The following is a 17,338-nucleotide window of genomic DNA, read 5'->3' on the forward strand; positions in this document are numbered from 1 at the left end:
CTCCACTTTTTACACTTTTAAAATATATCAGTAATCAATAGACCGTAATGTATGATGCACGCCTTATGGCACGGAGCGTTAACCCTTCCAAATCAAAGGGGATTAATGTATCCCGAGTGTTTGGTTTCTCTAATTACGTATATGCTTCGGTTAGAGTTATGGTAATGTTTGGTAACCTCCGTAGATATGTAGCTTCGGCGTTGAAGTTTCACTGATACTTACGACTCAGAATTTAGGGTCTGTAGGGCGAGCCATTCGTTAGTCACGCCCGGTGACGTGTACCTTGGACAAGACCAAAACTTTTATTAGAAAGATTTCGTCGGCAGCTTTTTGTAGGTACTTGTCTTAAAAGGTTTTTTGTTCGATCAATACTATATCGAAGGCATAATGTGCTCTCTCTTATAAAGCTTTTTTACTAACCAATTCAGATTATTTTCCACTTTTTATGTTATTTTTAAACTGGTCTTGTGTCGTAAATAAAACCAAAAAGACATTCTATCGCTAAAGTATGTATCTTCCTTAACTGCACATTGCGGTAAAATGCATAAATATCCGGATAAAACAAAGGCACTCGACACGCAAAGCATGCCATACCGCGAACTCCTAAGGGGTAAAAAGAAAAGGCGTTTCGTGGTAAAAAGTGAGTTGGGGCGCAGCTTTGTTTATGTATGATGTGCTTTAAGTGTTTAGATAAGTGTAGCGAAGAGCACTGATGCACGTTTGTTATCTCTTGGGGAGTTGGTCTTAGACAAATGGAGCCATCCTGTGTGGTCTGTTTAGCTAACTCTCACCAAATATGTACATTTTGATCTCAAATTCCTCTAATGTACTCTGAACTGGAGTAAACTGCGTGATTATTCTGAGATATATTATGTTTTCTTGTTAAGTAATATTACAACTTCTAAATATCTTAATCTTTTCATTGCTTTTTACTTTAAATTTTAAAAGAGAATGTTTAAAAAATAAATAAGGATACTTCGAAATTACATACATTGTAGTGGTCATGCCAGCTGCCTATTCATTACAGTTATTTATAGGAGGCAGTGTCAAAGCCAGTTCGTATTTATTCGGACAGTACGACAGTTTGTTTATTTTAAAACTGTTTGGGGTAAAATACACCAGCAGATAAGCGACCAGTGATCCATAACTAGAATATATCTTTACAGCTGCGCTGATGACAGTGATACAGCTCATGCCACTGATTTAGTATGTGTCGCGACAAAATATTTGTCTCTATATATAGAAGTTCATTATTTCAGAACAATGCGTGCTAGGGATTCTCAAATTAAGAACAAATATGGACCTGTTAAAAACGTTCATTAAATAAAATAACGCTATTATTTCTTGAAAGCCCCTTTCATTGAAATATTGTGGCTGTGTTCAAATTGCGGGAGGACTATTCAATCGATACCATAAAGACAATAGGCATCTCTTATTCAAAACGGAAACTATTAGAGCTGTGTCATTGTATTCAGACCCTTACCTCACCTCACGTAAATTGTTTGAACAAAAAATGGTTTGTTATGAAAGCCAGATAATCCAGAAACTTAATACTTATTAAGGATTATTGGTGACGGCAAACTTCATGTGCATCTATCACATGGGAACACAGACCGTCGGTTGATGTCGACTTGAAAGATTTATATCTGGCTTCGTGACTTTGGAATTGTTTTAAGTAATTCTGTAATATACCATAATGATATACTATTAACTACATCTCCATTTATTTATTTTGAAGCAGAGTTAGCTAGTTCGTATTGTAATTTCTAAATTTTACTATTTTTTTTCTGCAATTAAAGTCAGTTTCAAAACCGTCGAATGTCTTAGAAATATAGAATAACTATTATTTTATTTAAATTAAATGTGTGTATTGAACTTGATCCACTTGAACTTAAGAATACCTTAATTTTTTGTTAAGAATGATATTGCTTTTATTGGTGTAATTGGTTTATTTTATAGGTCCAATTATAATCGTTTGAACCACGAAGATTCAGTTTAATGAAATGATTGTGTCGATATTATATATTAACGTTGAAAGAAGATAATTGAATTTCCTGGACGAGTTGTATTGGTTGGCTACAGATCACAGTATCCAGTGCCCCTTTCATAAGCCGCACTCCGACCACACGGTTCAGTTTGATGAGGCGTTTCCTCTAATTATTCGAACTATTAATAAGATACTGGCCGAGACTTTGAAAACAATCCATCACTGTTCTCTGGCCGAGTGTTTCTTTTGAATCGAACATTTCTAAAGTTCTATGGAGTAAAGTTCGATAAAATTCATCACATTCGCCATTCACATTACCGTGTATGGCATTTTATACTATTTTCTTTGAATACATGGATTTTTATTTCATTTTAACTTATTTTCATATTTTTTTATTTATCATCATAAAGTTATTTTAGTATTTATAAATATTGATAAATGAAATCTGTTTTTTTTCGGCTACTCAGCGTTTTTTATTATTTTATAACTACGTTATGTCGACGTTCTGGGTTCCTTTACAGTAACTGTGATCACGGGTAGACAAGATGAAAGTGATAATATATATAAATCCTTGCTACTCAAATAATTGTACATAACTCTGATTCCATACATAAAAGCTTTACATTATTAACTAAGTTCGTGGGTTTGAGGACTTTGATGTGTAAACGGCGTTTACCTTGTCTGGACCTGAGATATATGGAAATGATTTCTTGCTCGGACGAATTTCCGTTTCAATGAACAAATATTTGATATTAAACCGCTGTTCAATATTGATAGAGAGGTCCGGTTTATTTGAAATAGTAAAGGTTATGAGTTATTATTTAAATTTACATATTCTTGTATCATTATAGCATTTGCTATGTAGCTTTGTTGTTAGCGGATGTTTGTTTCTTTGAAGGTAAAATTTCTGTTCCATAAAGATAGGTCGCACTGGTAGTGAGCGCCCTCGATGTTATCTGTTAGCTATTGTTGCGTGCACTTAACCGTCACATACTTTGAGCTTGTATTCAGACCTTGTTAACACATCGTAAAGGAAATTACATTCTTCACACAGGGACTGCTCAAACGTCATTTCCTTTATTGATCACCGCTCTAGCATGTCGAATTGCTGTCATTAGGGCCGATATAAATTAACTTTAAACCTATTTTTATTTAACGATTGTTATCGTTATTTATTCAAGTTTACTAAGAACCGTTCTCTATAATAGGAAGAGAATATAAATAACCTTAATTTGCATAAAGTTTACAGAAAGCAACTCTTATAATTTATTCTATGTTGCATTCGAGAGTAAAAGCAACATTAAAGTATTTTCTTTAACTTTTAGGCATTTGAAGAAGAATGATAGAGGAGTTGAAAGTAAAATTATTTATCAGGTTATATTTTAAGATCAACATTTTATATAAATAAACATTTCTGTTACTCTTTTAAAATAAATAATAGTTTATTACATATGTATGTATAATATCCGACAGATTTTAAATATGTACAGATAAATGGTATAATTTTTTTTTGGTTTCCCCCGAAAAAATGATGAAATTGAGAGACGATAGGGGTGTAGCAGATGGACGTAACTGCTCTCGGCACTTCCCTATGTCGCCAGAACGTGCGCCAAGTACAAAAATATGATTTACGACACAATATGAAGTTACACTACCGTATATACAATTACCTGATATCTTATCAGAGGAAAACGAACATGAGACGATTTAAAAGAAAAGGTAATTTAAATATATGTTAAAATTATTTAGTTTTATTTTTGTTGATTTTTATTACGTCGGTTTAATATTATATAACTTAAATTGCTTTGAAACGAAATCCTTGGGTTGGTCCTATTGTGTTCTCCAAACTCCCAAAGGACATGCCAAATAAGTGCCCCGGAATTAGTTTTGTGTAAAGCCTTACTTTTATAATACTGTGGTCTTTAGAGTATTGTGGGGTTTCCACGTTATGTTTATAGAGTTTCAATATGAAATGGATGTTTTCTGGCTTCAGGCAGTTTATTATTACTTTCAAGAGTCACGATTGGGTACAACTTTAAGGGGAAGGGCGGAAAGTTAGGGTTCGAAGGTAAACAAGTGCTACTAATTTATTTCACTAGTCTATTGAATGAACGTTTTCTTTTTATTTGATCTGATCTCTTCGTTTTTGATACATAAATATTTTAAAAAATATGCGTTCAAAAGGTGCAATTACTATTTTCACGGCACTAATATGATTCATTCTACGAATTTAATTTCACCCAATGTTTGCTTCAACATTTCGTGTAACAAGTTTGAGTTCGGTGGGAATGTTAATCTTTTGTGCGATCACTCACGTTTCATGTTCCGACTGAGGATTTGTATAAAGCCGGCTTTATTAAAGTTTGGTAATTTATGTCAGTCGGCATTTTATATCGTATCTTTCGTTTATTGACTTCAATATGTTACTAGTTGATACTCTTAATTAAGAAAAGAGGCGCGTTATTTTTAATTGAAATAGTAAAAACTGCAAAGAAGAGCTGCAAAAATATAAAATGTAGCGTGTATATAAAATATAAAATCCATACGATAAGCTCTACATATCGCGATGAAATATAGCGAAAACTTTACAATATACTTACGTGCTGCAAAAATTCTTGTACCTAGTGAATAAGTGATTGCCTAAAAGATGTTAAAAAGTGAGTAATAATTAATTAAAACTTACCTAGGATCAACGAAGGGCTCTGCGTAAATATTCCTGACGGGCTGACGACGCGGCAGCGGCGGAGGGACCGGGCTAAAGCCTTCCATCATATCCTCCCTTTCGCTGTACTTCAGCGATTTCATCGTCATTTTGCCTAAGTTCACTTCACTATTTATCCGGTCTTAGCCCAACATCACAACTAATCTTTAACACTTACATCGCTGCACTGTTCCGTATATATACATTTTCACTTAAAAGGATGTGTTCTAAACGTTTACCATAATAAATTTCTGCGAGGAACTTATTCTGTAATATTTACGATATAAAATATAAATAATAAGTGTTGTAATGTTAACACGTTACGCCGTACGTCCTATCCCGGCGGGTGAGCGCGTCTGACTGCTGCTAAGCTATACCGCGTTGCCGCGCGACCCTAGTCTAATCTTTTGTAGTTTTTGCGCTCGCGCCGAGGTGCCATAAAAGCTCGTCGAGTTATTAGGCGATCAAACAAAAAATTGAAAGACATATTGTAAGTAATAGACTTGACGCAACCAGAAAAAAAGCTCGATCGCTGCTGCCGTGTTCAATATGAGAAATTTGAATTTATTTTACGAACTTCGTGTTGTAAATGTGAACAATGGCATTGTTCTGCGGACAGTTTTATATCAGCAAATATATTGACAGATTTTTTTTTACTTCCGCAGTGAAGAAATAAATAATATATTTAATAAAATATCTGTTTGTAAATACAACTATTCGTAATTATTACATTTAAGGTATACAAATTATTCCTTTGTTTTTATTTGATACTATATAATGGAGAAATGTTCTAAAATAAAGTGCAGCTACTTAACTTGTTATAAACATAAATGATACAATGCGACAGTGAATAGCAGAGTTTAGAGTTCTAATAAAAAGATTTTAGTATGTCTGACAATTTTATATGCCATAAAACTGAAATAACTTTAACAGTACTGTATCATTTTACCTGTTAAATTACTGTCAAAGATAAGGTACTTGCAGATAAAGATGTGTTAGAGATTAATTATCTTATGTAAAAGTTCGACAAGAAGGTTTCCAGTTGTTTTCAGCAATTAGGATAGCGTTATGTATCTCAAGAGTTATTGCAGTCGTAATATTTAAATTAATGATGTTAAGCGAATAAGATTTATATTAATTATAGTTTCCGACTTTATCTTCATATATAATTTTCTTTTCCCATAAAACTTAAAACCGTTTCAAAGATTGCTTAAAGTAGTAGTATATAAATAGATTTAAAAGAGACAAAGTCTCTTGTAAGCTATAAGCAAATGGTATATCCATATTTGATGCAACTCTAAGTAGGGTAGTGGGTTTTATGTAGATTGTGTATGTCGCTCTTAGACTCCCTCCAAGCTGGCATGGCGGCTGTTGATCTCGACGCTTTGCATGCTAAACAATTACCCCCTCACGTTGTTCATGTCAAGTACGATAGTTACCCTCACGTATTGAAATAATTGTCCCCGAAACTCGTTACCCTTTATCAGTTTTTCATTTAGGCACTATGAATTATGAATAATGATTTATTGAATGTTTGTTAATTTAACCGTCCGTTGCCACAAACAAAAATTTTCGCAAACATTTACGCGTGCACGCAAAGGGTTGGGATGAAATTATGTAAAACCTGTCCTATGGGCCCGAATTATCCCACAAGGATAAGGAATGAGAATATAAAAGAGCCTTCGAGTTTTCCGTGCGCCGTTTTTAAAGAAGCAGCGAATACAAGATTTGCATATATACATACATATATACTACACATGTAAGTAAACATACATGTTTCTGAAGTCGTGGAGTACCTGTATAATAAATTGATTTAAGCGCTTCGTGACAGGTTTAAGTATGTTTTGACAAACATTAGGGAATTTAAAGCCCTTGCGACTAAACTTTGTTCAGTCTTTGAAGCGCTACTTGTCGTGGAGCTATGAGGTAAATCGTAAAGTTTGGCCAACACTCGATTTGGAAAAGTCTTTAAGGGAAATTAAATTTCAATAAATTCAAAAGTACAATCTTATAGGTTAGAATATTCTTTTCATAGTGTTCTTTATGAGTATTCCTTTAAAGGAAACGTACAAAGATCTTTCTACTTTAATTCGAAAATTAATGAACACGTAATTATAGGAACGCCCGTGGTTCCAACCGCTTGGAATTTTAATATTTTATTTGTGTTATTGACTGCCGATAACTTTAATATTTTTATCAACGACACAAATTAATTTTATCATTTTGAATTTCATCTCTTTAGCCGATTTATTACATTCATGACAAATGTAGTGACATTCAGTAAAATACAAGTAACATAAATCAATCTGTAACGTCCAATGTATATACAGCATGTTATTTCATTGTTCTGATGTTAGTCAACGGTTTGTACTTGTAAGGCTTGTAAGAAGCCGGGAGATTTCCCATCGAACAGTCGGTGCTGACCTGATATACGTGCTCTTGAACTTGCCACTGCTATACTTTATGTACACTACAGCACGTCTTGCACTTAAGAATGAGTAATGTACCCTTAAACATTTCTAACGCTTTTAATAGTGCTCTGGTTCAATTTGAGCTTAAAACGCAATGGGTAAAATGATCCTATGGTTGTGTTGAGTATTTCGGTGAAACTTTTTTGTGAACTAGGATATTATACAGTTAATATTTACCGATGTGATAAAATTACTCCTTGACATGTTAAAATAATAGTTACCGGTTTTATTTATTTTAACCGAAAAAATATAGTGAAAAAATAATATGAAACAGTAATTAACAAAGCAACAGCTATATCACTGTTATTGCTATTTTAATTAAAATCGTATTGAGGCAATAAAAATATAAAAAAATGTATTTGTTTTTGATTAAGTTATAAAATTTTGAAATAAATGTATCCCGACAGTTTGTTGTACGGTCCAAATGAATTGAAAGTTTTCTGTTGTAGACGTTTCAAATTTTAAAGGATACCGTTGCTTATGTGTAAACACTTTTTCTTGAAATCAAATCAAGGTAATAGTAATTTAAATATGTTATTTGGAAAAATAATAAAAAAATAACAATTTAAACACCCAATCGTAGCCTGATTGAAGAAAGTATATGGTAAGGAACATTTCAATTTGTCAGCTAAAGTACTTAAGTTAAAATTTAATAACATTAATATTGTTCTGTACATCTGTGTTTCATCATCACTGAAGTGTTTCACATCAAGTACTTATTTATGTAGTATCAAACGTTTTATTATTGCCTGTAAACAATTCAAGCTCGGTTCTCTTAAAACAATGCTGTACAATAACACTGCAGCAATTAACATTGCATTGTTTACATTTTAAGATCTCCGCAGCCTGTTTAAGAGAACTCAGAACAGTTGTAGTTTAATAAACACGTTTTACTCAGTCTATTTACATTAACATTAACAAAGCATTTCTTGGTTTGAACCTAATTAATCTTCCTTCTGACCTAAATTTATTTTAGCATCCGTCGCTGCGCCACAAAAAAAAATTACTCAGCTATTTTAATTGGCGTAAAGGTTTGAAGTTTCTTCTCGTAAAAATGTCAATGAATAGCACACTTGACATCTGCGGGGTCTTTGCTATATTAGAAGTATTTAAGAGGTAATAACTAGATAGGGATGTGAAATAAGCTATACCTAATAATTACAAATACCGATAATATATAATAAATTAACAAAGAGAAGACATTTTTTTAAATCACATCTAAAAAATATCGTTAATTTCAAGTAATTTAAATTACTTTAAAGGAGTAACACTAATATAACTGAGAAAATGATTGAAATAATAAAATTGAAAACTAATATTGCTATGCCGAAAACTAATTAAACGTTCTTAGATTTTAAAGGCGAAAGGAATAAATACAGCGATGAGCGAAGAAAATTTTCTTTAATTAACGTGATATTCTTTGTATTTGTTCATATATTCTTGTGTGTTACGGCCCTAGACGGGCTCCGCGGCGTGCGGTGGGGGCTGGCGTCTTATAGCATGTGTGTGTATGTGGAGCACGTTTTATAAAATAGAAGACGATATTGATTCCGTGACGAGCCGAGAGTGGGCTGTGAGAAGCGATTCCTGTCTGCTTAATAGATGCCCCGAGGAGGCGAGCACTTCAACACTCTTTGTTCAGACAACATTGCTTTAAGAAAAAACTCAAGATAAGTGCAAGTACGTGATCATCAAGGGGTCGATTTGTGGAAATGTTGCGTGTTATGAGACACTTCAAACTTTATTAACACTTGATTAAGAATGAAAAAAGTTTCATCCATCACAATTGTTCTCAATAAAATTAAGAGATTACCACTAAGCATTATTACTCAATGGGCAAGATATATCACATTTTCGTGTTTTTAATTTCTTATTTCAGAATTTCAGAATCTCAGACACGCGAATTAAGTTACCAGGCTTAATTTACGAGTTAAGGGTAGGACAGCACTTTATTCCTAGTTTAGTCGTGGTCTGAGGCTGGCCGTCGGCAGGACTCGACCACATTCTCGACGGGTAATTACGTTCTCCCGTCTCATTCCAAAGCATCTACGGTAACATTTTATGCCTCATTTTGGAGTATGTGATTTGAAGCACACATTACTTACAGTAATTATCGTGGGAGCAAGCCACGATCTCGTGCGAAAATTTTCACTCATGTAACTGTTTAATACTAAATTAATCAAAGGGAAAGTTGTCTTTGATATTATTTATATTGATTGTATAGATAGGGAAGATACAGTATGATTTTAAAAGTAATTTAAATATATATTTCTAAATACGTAACGATTAAAAATATTCAAGTGTATATCAATATTATGTGATAAAATTTCATTACCAAATAGAGTCGAATATGACTTCTGAGTTATTTATATACTCAAAAAAGACTAAATTAGCGGTGGCCTAGATGGATGAACGAAATAAATTCGCCTCTAATTTGACGTATGAAGAGTTTTATAAGGAGAGATCAAACGCTCTCTGAGCTATATTGCATCCGACAGAAACGGACGCAGTTGTTTTGAAGAGGGCAACGGAGAGATGTTACATTCAACTCTGCGTCTTCAAAACAAACGTCTACGCAAAATAAAACTATATACATGAAAGTTTCTTGTTTTGTTTCCGTCTTTCAACAAGTTATAATCTCTGATTTGTCTCTAACACTGCATCTGTCAACTTAAAAGATTTTACTGTCACTGAAATCCCATGGGTGTAAAAGGTCACATTTAAATTCTTTTTTCATTTTGGGGAGTAGGGATTACATTGTAATAAGAATATTGCTTTTATACTAAATATATACATATAATTAATAAATCTATACTGTAATAATACAAATCTAAATACAATGAAAAACTTTGAGCTTAAAAATATTCCTGAATTAATATGTTTTATAAATTTTAATATATGAATTTATTGATTTCGTAGGAATGAAATAGCTAGAAAAATATGATTGAAGGATAGATTTAGTTTAGAGAGGGACAGAGTAATAATATCTATAGGATAGTGAGTTGATAGCTCTTGATGCACTTGTTTCACTCTCCAATGTATTATTGAACATTTTATATCTATAACTATATCCATATAGTTATATATCTGAGATGAGAGCTTTCATCATAGCAAGAATTTACCTCTTGAATATTTTTATATTAAATCTAATTTGTATTCATAACAAATATAAATATTGATTTAATAATTTCTATTAAATACGTATATTTCTTTTTGCAGTATAAATTCATAAAAGTTATTGTGAAGAACACGTTTGTAGGGTACATTTGAATGGGTTTACCCAATCAGATCTTGGTGGGTGGGTTATAAATGATTATATTGTTTGAATATTGTTTCTAGCACGTATACTAAGGTAGGGGCTAGTCCGGAAATTGTCTTCTTGTCAAGCCACCGCCGCATTAGGCGAGGACATTAGTCCGGCCTTTGCAAACAATGTGTGCGGGCATTTCATTTGTAACAATGTTAATAAACGTATAAAAAAAGGAAATTGTGATATTATAAAGTTATTAAAAAATTTAAAGTGGTTTATACAAAAGAACATAGAAATTGTACCTTAAAAATAAACATATGATAACGTGCACTTGAAATCATCATACTGAAACATGTTATTTATATTTGCTTTAATAAAATCAATTAAATCCGATTGCATATTACGTTTAGTGAAATAAATTATGTTTACTTGTTTGTGTTTTAGCTTTAAGAGAAGAACATGTACCTTATCTTAGTAATTGCGTGTGAACGTGCATGCAATCTTCTTGTGTCACGGTTATGACTTATCCATTAGATATCGACAAATTTTCCAGCAATTTAGTTTGAGTACATAATTGCGTACAAGTCAAACCTAATTGACTTCGGGTCTTAGTTCAAGATGCCGTTAAATGTCCAAACAGGTTTCTGTCGCCCGAAATGTAAGCACGAATAACACGCGTAAGATATTATCCAAAATTATTATTGATATATGTCGTGTGTAACTACTGAAATATTGTGATTATATCTCACATATTTTTTTATCAAGTGAAAATTAATAAAAAGAATCTTTTGAAATACGGTTAAAGATAATGATCACGGCTTGATTCGTCGACTCCCCTTCCATTTACATTTGCCATCGGCTCTATGTAGGTATGCGTATGAAGGATAATTGTAGCAGACGGTGCATATAGTCTTTATGCTGTCATTTGGCACCAAATCGTCCTTTGACAGCAAAAAATACTGTAATTATAGGGTGAACATTTATCTTTCAAACGATTTCTAAAATACTAAAGATTTTAACAAACTCGTCGATATTTTCTTCTGTAGTAAATTCTTTAAAATATATATCGAGTGTATGAAATTTATTAAAATATGAAGTTAAAAAATATTTTTATTGTATATATATAAAAAAAACTCCATGTAATTTTATATTTATCTTTCAATGCTTGCTTTCTTTCGTCGGAATAAAACAATTAAGGTACGATAAAATCGGTACTTATCGCGACTATTCCCACACCTCAAAAATTTTTCCCTGAATGTTGTAGAAAAAAATGCTAATTAAAATAAATTCTCAATGCGAAATCATCAGAACGAAGATTATATAAAATAAATATTTTAATATAGTTTCTCAATATATCGTTAGTTGTTCGAAGTGGGTTACATTCGTGCATACAAAGTGCATGGCACGGAAAACTCAAACAAAACGTACACGTCAAGTCGCAATAAGAAATATGTAGTTTTGTTTCCGTCGCATTTATAAATAAAATTCAATATCGAGTTCCCGTTTGCCAATATATTTTGAATTATGCTGCGATGAAATGATGTCAATTTGGTCTATATATTTTTCTTTGAGATTTTTATCGCGAATTGGTTTGAAACACAAAATTTGAAGAGTAATTCGTATTGTTTTTGACAAACCCAGATTCTGAGTACGATCTTTTTATCGTCAAACATCCTTGAATCTAGATATTTGATATATTTTTAATGTTAATGTTAGTAGAAGTGTTTAAAAGGAACTCGCTACAATGGATCACATGCGATACATCACGAAAGAGAAACGAGTACATAATGATCGGATTTTTAAATGGCTCCCTCAGGGTGCAATTTGTCTGCTCGTGTTGCAGAGCTTGTGTTGTCTAAAGAAAAAGTGTTTTAAAAAAGTGTGCGGGTACCGATTATCTTATCTGATGGATGGGCTTTACCTGATAAGAGTAAAGAGTTCCATTTTTCATTTTATGTATTTTTGGCTGTCCTTACAATTTAATAAAAATAAAATAATGATTTAAAATGTTTTTACTGAATTTCAGTACTTGGAAAGCTACTTAAAACGTAACGAATAGAAGTTTCCATAAAAATGATATTTTTTTATTTCTGTACTCCTGATTATATATACATGAAAAGAAATAGGTGAATGTTGAAAATCAAAATAAACATTTTGGAGGTGTTTCCATATTTTCATTATATTAAGTTCATATATTTTAAAATTTTCAAGAAGTTGGCCTAATTAGAGTAAGACATATTACAACGTTATTACCGCACGAGTTATTTGATCCGATCGTTAAAGGAAGCGTTTTAATTTTATTTCAACATTATCCGCCTTACTTAGATTCGTAAATATCTTTCCACTTTGCAATAGTAGTAAGTAAATATGTAATTGCCATTTAGTCACATAAATTAATAATGCTACATTGTGAAAATGTAAAAAATACAAAGCAGAAACATAGTGAAACTACCGACCGCTTATAAAATAAAGTTCGTTGTCTACTGGAGCTGAGTCATACGTTTTAATTACTGGGATTTACTGCGACACGTACTCATTCATAGAAAAATTGGATCAGTACATAAAAACTCACTGTACGCTGCTATCTCAGTGAGGCTCGTAACTCACTAGCACGAGAGCCCTCCAGCGCCGTGCACGAGGTATACCATTACGAAACACAGTTTATATTAGAGGAATAATAAACACTTACAAACAATAAAAAACAAATTAGACTTGAACGCACTATCAAAGACGATTGCCTAACGATAAATTGGTAAGTATCACGCTATTGGTGTTACCTGCTGTAGCAAGTAAGGTACAGGGAAACGAAAGGGACACACGGTGGTAAAGTCGGACGGCGCCTTCTAAGGGCGGAGGTCGTTGCGATCGCGACGGTATCGGTCAGTGACCGGTTCAGGTCGTGCACTGAGTACCGAGTGTACCTCGCCGTCAAAGGTGTTGAGTCAAGTGACCGCGCGATAGACAGCACAACGCGCGTGGACCGCTCGCCCTCCGCAGGCGATTTGAAGCCCTCCTCGGGACGCTGCTGCGCGCGCATTCTACGCGATCATCTAATGCCGTCCGACATCGCGTCTCAACATATCGAGTTATCCTCAACGGGTGGATATTACATGTGACCCTGTTTGTTTTCATACAAATCGACATCATTACTATCTAACCATACGTCCTTTATAACCTAAAGTTGTATACACATTTATAATGCAATTGAAAAATTTTGTTTTTATATAACATACAATTTATTATTGTATATTATTTATATAGGAAATAGTTTCAGTGATATTTTATTTTTAATTTTTAATCGACGGTGTACATCCCTACAGGGATTGTAATTGGAGCATGCGTGGTGCGAGGCTGAGGGTAGTCATAGGGCTGGAAGGGGGTCCGGGGAGGGTGTACGGGGCACGGAGCGGTTGTAGCGCGTGTCACCCGCGGCGCGATGCTACGACGTGATCTTGACACCGCATATGCAAAGCCTATGCTGCTCCACTAAACTGTGCTAAAATATATAGTAAACAAAACTTTCCATTTCGAAGGACTTTAAAACCAAAACTTTTATTTGAAACCTGATACCCAACATCTAAATTTACAATAAGATAAGATAAAATTAGGTGTAAAGAAATTTGCTGAATTTTAGTAAATTTCTTTGAATAATTAAATTACTGATTAACTACAAATTGCCTGTCAGAATAAGGATGAACTCATATTTGTTATGTTGTAAAGTATTCCTAAAGGGGTCATATTATGTTGCAGTTTAATGTGAGCAAAATAATTCAGTAAATTGTAGGAACTTTAATTGCAGCAATTCAAATGAGCGTAGCTTTTTAAATGAAAACGTTAACCTTGACACGGCATTTCCGGGCCCTCGCATAAGCGATAATAAATGAGACAACCTTCCCAAGTAAAAATAATGTCAGACCTTGAAAATGCCGCATCAAAATTCTATTTTACATAGAAAGATGTTATAAAGTTGTTAATCCCTCCATAACTTTTCAATTCATCTCAAAATCCAATAAACCAGTCCATGATAATGACACAGGTTGTACAATCGTCGTCAAAAATGTGCATAAATTTAATATTTCAACATGTTCGGTTATTATTGCGTAGGAGTCGCATCTTAAAAATATAATTTACGGCAATTGGAATACCAGTCAAGACTCTTATACTGCTTAAATTCAAATTAGAGAAAAATAATATAAACTATTTCAGAATAGATATGATTCCATGTTTGAAGATATTTTACAAAATTTTACGTAATTTTACTTGTTTGTTTTGCATAACATTTATACGAATCAATTTATTTATCTATGTTGTTTCATGATACTATAATCCTACTATTAAAATTGTTTCCTAATGATTAAACAGTGTTGTACGAGTTTGCGGCGTTGGAATATAGTAAATATAATTCAATATTGTAATATTGTCTACACAGGAACCGTCTCAAGGTAGCGGATTAGCTTTTTTCTTTATAACCCTTTTGATATGGGTAACGCTAGATTACGGAGAGGACGGTAAGATTCCAAACGAATAATTCATTGCATTTATAAGGTACTTTAGATCCTAACGATTGTTTGCAAAGGTTCTTTAATATTAGTTATTAAAAAATATATATATTTACACTATTGAAACAACTAAAATTGTCTTAACTATGTGTCTTTTATGTAATGGGTTTAATGTAAAAGAAAGAACTAGATAATAATTTTTTAATTATTAAAATTAAGCGTTAGAAGGAATGTTTTCTAATTAATACGAACTTCGACAGTTTACGTTTAATTCAAAATTCTTAAAATAATATTTGTGCATATGCAAATTAGAGTTCAATTTCGTAATGGATGCAATACCTTAATGATTACCATTTCTGCTTTGTTAGCGTGATACAAAGCGCAATATTGCTTCAAAGTATGGGCGTATCAGTTTCATAAAGCTAATGTCAGGCGGGATTTTATTATACATTTTATTTTAAATTATTCCTTGTAACTTTTTTATTTAATGATTTCTTTTAGAAAAATTGTCTTAGAATTTTTCTTGCCGGCTTATAACTTTAACATTAAATAGTTATTTGAACCTATAGCAGATCCTTACCACGATATTAAGATTAATACTCTTGTAATATAATAATATTCCGCTATATGGTGAAAATCAGCATCTTAAATCTGGGAGTGTGACCTTATCCACTATTTAAATCTTTGCAGCATTAAACACTACACCCGAGGGTACCTTCACAAACATGACCGTAGTGGTGATCATTAACACCTTATATAACTAATTAACTCATGTGACGTTTCTTCTAATGACTTACAGAGGTCTGTTCCTAGAAAATTAAACCACTCGAATTGGGTTAACGGCCATTTCTGGTTAGTTGAATATGATATTGATGAATATTAATTATACATTGAAAATGTTACACCGTTAATTAGAGCGTAAGGAGATGGGACAGGTTAGTTTATAACAAAAAAACCTTTAGGATAAGAAAAACACGTACGCACTGTTTGGTGTGAATATAACGTTTTAAGCGCGTGACTAGTTCACGCTTTTTTGATTTTTCATTACAACACGATGTGACATCATATTTTTTAAATATGACCTTAAATATGTTGGTCCAAATAATTTCAAATGACCTTTAAATACAGATAATATTCCAAATTATTTATCTAAATTTTATATTCTTTGAATACGAACCTGCTATATTTATATTGAGATTTTAAAATATGGACATATTTTTTCTTTTTTACACATCACTAATGTACGGATTTTTATGAATTGATGAAGCTTACATAATATACTCAATTTTATAGACATAATGTTTGTTTTAACAAATTTATGTGATTGAGCTGTCGAAGCTCCGGGAAGCTATTATGAAGTTTTCATAGTATTTTGTCACGAATATGTACGTTATACATTTAATTAATTCACTATAGAGCTAATGAATGTTTTGAAAACGAGTTATATTGAATAGTTTCGGACACAATGCCTTCATTATCTATCACTAATGTTACAATAAAGTTTGTTTATTAGATAATATACATAATATCCAGTGAATTAATTAGGGTAAAACAATGGTAATATTAAATTTATTTTTGATATTTACGACGGATTTACTGAGTTAGGAAGGGTAGCGCCTCCCCGACGGCCCCTCTGTCTAAAGGGTTTTGTTTTCTTTATAAACAACCGTGAAGGTGCTGTTAACGACTTCACGAACAAATACGAAATTCGATCTACCATTACGCATACCAATGGCTCCCTACACCTCGCTGCGAAAGTATTGTCTTCGTTCCAATCTGATCGCCTCTGTATTTACCCCGAAACTTCACTCAATATTGTGTTTACTAATCTACTTCAAACAACATCCACTTATGACAGTTCCTACAAGTATTTTCCAATTTGAACGAAACGATTTTGTTGTTCAGTGGTCGATATAAAATTTAATTAAGGAAATCGTTCGAATATTACTTTAAATTATAAATGTGACTGAAGTATACCTACTTTTATGTTACAATACATTTAAGAGATATACTATGATGTCGATTTCACGGTAGAAAAATTTATGTTTTTTGTTAATTCGTCTAATAATTTATATAAAGGGATGGACACCATTAACTGGACATGGAAGTAAAAAATGTCCCCAGATAAAAAAGTAAGTAATCGGGGTATTTCTATTGAGGGGCCATGACTTCGCATAAACGTCGGGTAAGAATTTTGTTTGTCACTCGTCGTTCCTCTAGCGATCATGCGATAACACAAGCGTTGGATAACAACATATTTTAAAAAAGTAAGCAATATTTTTAGAACAAATTGTTATAAAATATTCTCGCAGTATATTTTTATTTTATAGAAATTTATAACAAAAATTATAACATTATAGTCTATTAATTTTAAGGCGTAACTTTGGAGTTATTTCATTTATAAGTTATTCTATAAAAATAATGTCAATC

The 17,338-nt window shown here is 32.6% G+C and overlaps 1 protein-coding gene across 1 annotated transcript in view; it reads right to left on the reverse strand.

Annotated features, from left to right (window-relative positions):
- Positions 1–13,335, reverse strand: part of LOC116766179 (teneurin-a) — a 48,865-nt gene extending 35,530 nt beyond the window's left edge. The window contains 3 exon segments of the mRNA XM_061522766.1: positions 223–282; positions 4,671–4,955; positions 13,187–13,335. Coding sequence (XP_061378750.1) covers positions 223–282; positions 4,671–4,798 — 188 coding nt within the window. The 5' untranslated portion in view covers positions 4,799–4,955; positions 13,187–13,335.
- Between the last annotated feature and the right edge of the window lie 4,003 nt (positions 13,336–17,338).

The sequence above is a fragment of the Danaus plexippus genome, chromosome 15 (assembly GCF_018135715.1).
Source record: "Danaus plexippus chromosome 15, MEX_DaPlex, whole genome shotgun sequence".
In the NCBI taxonomy this organism is placed as follows: Eukaryota; Metazoa; Arthropoda; class Insecta; order Lepidoptera; family Nymphalidae; genus Danaus; species Danaus plexippus.